The sequence below is a fragment of the Sprattus sprattus genome, assembly GCF_963457725.1.
Source record: "Sprattus sprattus genome assembly, chromosome: 3".
NCBI classification, from domain to species: domain Eukaryota; kingdom Metazoa; phylum Chordata; class Actinopteri; order Clupeiformes; family Clupeidae; genus Sprattus; species Sprattus sprattus.
In genome coordinates this window covers 60608254-60614352 of record NC_137922.1, presented here as the reverse complement: position 1 = coordinate 60614352, position 6099 = coordinate 60608254, and the positions used below count along the sequence as shown (strand labels likewise).

General features: G+C 38.4%; 1 protein-coding gene across 2 annotated transcripts in view; it reads right to left on the bottom strand.

The window, feature by feature from the left end:
* Nucleotides 1-268: 268 nt before the first annotated feature.
* Nucleotides 269-6099, bottom strand: part of ube2d1b (ubiquitin-conjugating enzyme E2D 1b) — an 8148-nt gene continuing 2317 nt past the window's right edge. For both annotated transcript variants that reach the window (XM_080833873.1, XM_080833874.1), the window contains exons 3-7: nt 5759-5790; nt 5270-5347; nt 3914-4019; nt 1520-1613; nt 269-672 (exon numbers count right to left, since the gene is read on the bottom strand). In XM_080833873.1, coding sequence (XP_080689999.1) covers nt 627-672; nt 1520-1613; nt 3914-4019; nt 5270-5347; nt 5759-5790 — 356 coding nt within the window. In that variant the 3' untranslated portion in view covers nt 269-626. The remainder of the gene's footprint in view (nt 673-1519; nt 1614-3913; nt 4020-5269; nt 5348-5758; nt 5791-6099) is intronic.

Here is a 6099-nt window from a genome sequence, read left to right as displayed (position 1 = left end):
ATAGTTCACGCATACTGCCTGATCTAAAACATCTATACATGAAGTTGTGTGGAGGTTGGATCTGTTTGGGAAGAACACATGCACTTCTTTGGCGCCGCAAAGGCAAAGAAATAAACAAAAAACACCCAAACTTTTAAAATCCATTTTTAATGCAAAATAATAAAAATAGATTCAGTATAGTCTTTACACTATACAATAAAAATCTCTAAATGAAAATGAAAATCAACTAAAAACAAAACAAAAAATTAAAGAAAAAAAAAATGCAACAATTCCTTAATTTCCCTCTTTACTTGTTTCATGTCCAACAAAACACCATACCTCACTCAATTCTCTTAAATAAGATTTACAAAATGAAGAAAAAGAAAAAGTGCCCAAAATGAGGGTGGAAAAGGGAGGCGGACTTTACTGCGCACATCCTCAAAATCAGCCTTCCGGAATGTTCCATGCTCCGCCCATAAAACCTAACCTCTATTCCTCTAGAAATGGTCGTCAGTTGGTAAATGTTAACAGTATGGTGTGTGTGTTTTTAATAATATCACCTAAGTTTATTTTCTTTAAGATACTAGGAATTTACAGTGGTCTGTGACTCAAAAATGGCCAGTTTTGTAAAGGGTGTTGTTTGTGTTTCACATGGCATACTTCTGGGTCCACTCTCTCGCTAGTCTATTGTATCTGAAACAGAGGACACAAAGGCAGGATTTAGTTTAAGCACCTGGACAAGAATTTTACAATAAAAAAAAAATAAATAAAAAACACCCTAATTATGGCCTCTTTGTAATTGTAATTAACACGATATGATCATAGGATAGCAGTACTCTATTACTGATTTAGGACGTGCGCTGGCTAAAGGATGTGACCATCTGAATCATCTCCTCGTAGGCGGAACACCTCAGCCCACATTGAGGTCACATTGAGGTCAGCACACAATGCATGCTGGTTACGCTTTGACCAGCATGCATTTATAATCATGTCAAGTGATCGCAGTACATGAGAATCTTAGGCACAAGGGGACAGAATAATCTTCCAAAGCATGTGATTAATAGTTAATTTAAGCGCCTGGACATGTCTTTTACAATACAAAAACCACTTTTATGGCCACTTTCCAACTGTAATGAATACGATATGATCATAGGATACCAGTACTTTATTACTGGCCTAAAGCAAATAGTGTTGGACCTTAGAGGACTGATAGATAGATAGATAGATAGATAGATGGATACTTTATTGATCCCGAGGGAAATTAAGGTCATCCAGTAGCTTACACTTACAAACAAACATGAATCACAATAAATACAAAAACAATAACAATACACATAGGGAGAACATGTACACAGGGGGTGGGGTGTTTACATATAACATATAACATTGTGCATTTCTTGTGACAGAGCTGCCAAAACAAGGTCAAACACTGATGGGGTGTAGTGTAGACATCATACATGGTAATTAAACTGCATATTGGGTATATGGTGACTATGGTAACCATAATCAAGGTCCTACTTCCATGAAGAGACATACTCACTTTTCTTTGTCTGATTTGTAGATGTGTGCGATGTCTGGCACTAAAGGGTCATCAGGGTTGGGGTCACAGAGCAAGGAGCATATGGACAACAGGACTGCAAAACAGAACAGACACAGACACAGCGCTGATCAGAGATGCTGTAGTGACAGACACACACACAGCGCTTATCAGAGATGATGTAGTGACACACACACACACAGCACTGATCAGAGATGCTGTAGTGACACACAGCGCTTATCAGAGATGCTGTAGTGACACACACACACACAGCACTGATCAGAGATGCTGTAGTGACAGACACAGCACTTATCAGAGATGCTATAGTGACAGACACAGCACTTATCAGAGATGCTGTAGTGACACACACAGCGCTTATCAGAGATGCTGTAGTGGCAGACACAGCGCTTATCAGAGATGCTGTAGTGACAGACACAGCACTTATCAGAGATGCTATAGTGACAGACACAGCACTTATCAGAGATGCTGTAGTGACACACACAGCGCTTATCAGAGATGCTATAGTGACAGACACAGACACAGCGCTTATCAGAGATGCTATAGTGACAGACACAGCGCTTATCAGAGATGCTGTAGTGACACACACAGCGCTTATCAGAGATGCTGTAGTGACACACACAGCACTTATCAGAGATGCTATAGTGACAGACACACACACAGCTCTTATCAGAGATGCTGTAGTGACACACACAGCACTTATCAGAGATGCTATAGTGACACACACAGCGCTCATCAGAGATGCTGTAGTGGGGAAATAACTGACATTAATCGGTCCGAAGTCCTATCTGATCAGAGGTGGTGTAGGGGGAAAATAACTGTCATTAAGTGGCCAGATATAGATGCCAAAGTACTATCTGATCAGAGGTGGTGTAGGGGGAAAATAACTGACATTAATAACTGACATTAAGTGGCCAGATATAGATGCCAAAGTACTATCTGATCAGAGGTGGTGTAGGGGGAAAATAACTGTCATTAAGTGGCCAGATATAGATGCCAAAGTCCTATCTGATCAGAGGTGGTGTAGGGGGAAAATAACTGACATTAATAACTGACATTAAGTGGCCAGATATAGATGCCAAAGTCCTATCTGATCAGAGATGGTGTAGGGGGAAAATAACTGTCATTAAGTGGCCAGCTATAGATGCCAAAGTCCTATCTGATCAGAGGTGGTGTAGGGGGAAAATAACTGACATTAATAACTGACATTAAGTGGCCAGATATCGATGCCAAAGTCCTATCTGATCAGAGATGGTGTAGGGGGAAAATAACTGTCATTAAGTGGCCAGCTATAGATGCCAAAGTCCTATCTGATCAGAGATGGTGTAGGGGGAAAATAACTGACATTAATAACTGACATTAAGTGGCCAGATATAGATGCCAAAGTCCTATCTGATCTGCCACTTGAGCACATAATAAACAAACAGCAAATATCTACCATCACATCTTCCAGTCAGCCTTGGGAATGATCTGACCAGAAAGGTTCGACTGAAAGAACATTACGATGAGGTGACGCTAAGCAAGGACGCTAAAGATGACGCTAAAGATGACAAGCTCTTAGAAATCCCCCCGCTGGATTGCAATGTATTAAGACTCAAATGAATGTGTTAATATGAACAGTATTAAGACTCAAATGAATGTGTTAATATGAACAGTATTAAGACTCAAATGAATGTGTTAATATGAACAGTATTAAGACTCAAATGAATGTGTTAATATGAACAGTATTAAGACTCAAATGAATGTGTTAATATGAACAGTATTAAGACTCAAATGAATGTGTTAATATGAACAGTATTAAGACTCAAATGAATGTGTTAATATGAACAGTATTAAGACTCAAATGAATGTGTTAATATGAACAGTATTAAGACTCAAATCAATGTGTTAATATGAACAGTATTAAGACTCAAATGAATGTGTTTATATGAACAGTATTAAGACTCAAATCAATGTGTTAATATGAACAGTATTAAGACTCAAATCAATGTGTTAATATGAACAGTATTAAGACTCAAATGAATGTGTTAATATGAACAGTATTAAGACTCAAATCAATGTGTTAATATGAACAGTATTAATCAGACTAAAATCTGAATCTAATAATGTTTTACTACATTTTACTATTTCTTTTTCCTTTTATCCATGTCCCATGTTTACCAGTGGCAGGGTTAAGTAATATGTGTGGACTTATGACATATTTTGATGTCTTGTAATAAGTGTAATATATTTGATCCTTACCTTTTGATACTGTTAGAGCGGGAGACCACTGTGATCGTAAGATATCCAAACAGATACAGTGTGTGTGTGTGTGTGTGTGTGTGTGTGTGTGTGTGTGTGTGTGTGTGTGTGTGTGTGTGTGTGTGTGTGTGTCCTTACCTTTTGATACTGTTAGAGCGGGAGACCACTGTGATCGTAAGATATCCAAACAGATACTGCCGTTACTGTTGATGTTTGGGTGATAGATTTTTGTGGTAAAAGCAACCTGTAAAACGAAAACATGATGCCTTAGTTTTGTAGCTTGTACGGTGGGGGAGAGGATAGCTACATTTATTATCAGGTTGTAAGGAATTCTGACAACACTTTTTGTTTACTTTACATATAAGGTTTGAATTAACACCAAAGAATATGCAAGGATGACATGACATTTATACGTGCAATATATCCAGGGTGCATACATAGTGAAGAAAATGTAGATCTATACAACACTGCAGGTCATTTTGTATAAATCTGCTACATGAAAACATGCAAATCTGCATGACTGTAGCCTTTCTTTTGTGTGCTATTCATTTCCACAAAGACATGACATGATGTTTACTGCATTCCACATGCATGTTGAGTTTCACATCACAGCAGCGTTCTATTTCCTACACTGAACAGAGCACTGGTGGTTTACATGTTGATGACTTTGAAGTGTTCTTGATGTAGCCAGCGGCGCTGTGCTGTGCACTGACTAAACCTCACTGCCCCGACACTCTTAAGAGACATGCTAGTGTGTGTGTGTGTGTGTGTGTGTGTGTCGGCAGTGAACCTCACTCCCCGACACTCTTAAGAGACATGCTAGTGTGTGTGTGTGTGTGTGTGTGTGTGTGTGTGTGTGTCAGCAGTAAACCTCACTCCCCGACACTCTTAAGAGACATGCTAGTGTGTGTGTGTGTGTGTGTGTGTGTGTCGGCAGTAAACCTCACTCCCCGACACTCTTAAGAGACATGCTAGTGTGTGTGTGTGTGTGTGTGTCAGCAGTAAACCTCACTCCCCGACACCTTAGGAGACGTGCTAGTATGTGTGTGTGTGTGTGTGTGTGTGTGTGTGTGTGTGTGATCAGTAAACCTCCCCAACACATTAAGAGATGTGCTATTGACAGATGCTAGCACCCATGGGTTTTAGCACCCCTGCTAGCAGCACCGCCTGAGGTTACAAAGCAGGGGCAGGACTGTGCTTGTCTACACCACAGATTACAGCTTACACAGATACGATATAAATTCATAATCATTTTTGATTTGCATCAATGTTCCATTACACCCTCTCTTTTCTAAATCTGTGCTGACAAAAAAGAAGTCATGAAATGTTTCAAATCTTTAGATTTTATTAAAAAATATAAAATAATACTGGATGGGTGAAACTATAATTTTGTTTTTAACGTATGGATTATTAAATTCAGAATATAGTGATGATGAATATATATATATATATATATATATATTTATTTATAAAACATATTCCAGGGATCCTCACCTTTGGTGGTTTGAAAGGATAATCTGTAGGGAAGTGGATTGTGAGAAAGAACACTCCTCCCTGGTATGGGCTGTCACTCTACAATGAGAACAAAAACAGTTTGTCAATAATATAATTACAATTTTAAAGTGTCCACATTTCATTTAGGCAGACCTACATGCTGTACTTTATCTGCACTTTGCATATACCTATATCATATCTGCACTATTGACCACTATTGCTGCTAATGTTACTACTGCTCATACCCCATATATATCTTATATTGTACTGTATACATCCCATCTATTTATTTTTATATTACCACTTTACATATGCACAATACTCTGCACTCTTCTGCTATTTGCACTTCTGGTTAGATGCTAACTGCATTTAGTTGTCTCAGTACTTGTACTCTGTGCCATGACAATAAAGTTGAATCTAATCTAATCTAAACTTGTTGTATTGACTAAACGTATAAATGTTGGCAAACATTAGCCTACTAACACTCACCGGGCCCATGATGGTAGCCTGCCAGTGGAACACTGAAACACAAGAGAAAAGAGACTTGAATACATCAAGTGAAACACACAAAGGGAACCAAAGATGCACTAACAGGAAATATGATCATTATTTTTTTGTATTTTATATTTGGATATTTGTAATGTAATGTATGTTTGAAATGTTTGATATCTGTAAGTCAGTTTTAAATGTGGACCCCACGAAGAGTAGCTCTGTCTTAGGGTAGAGCTAATGGGGATCCTTCTAAATAAACAAATAAACAAGACGAGAGCATCAGAAAGCAGATGACTGAGTCTTAAGAGACATGCTTGTGTGTGTGTGTGTGTGTGTGT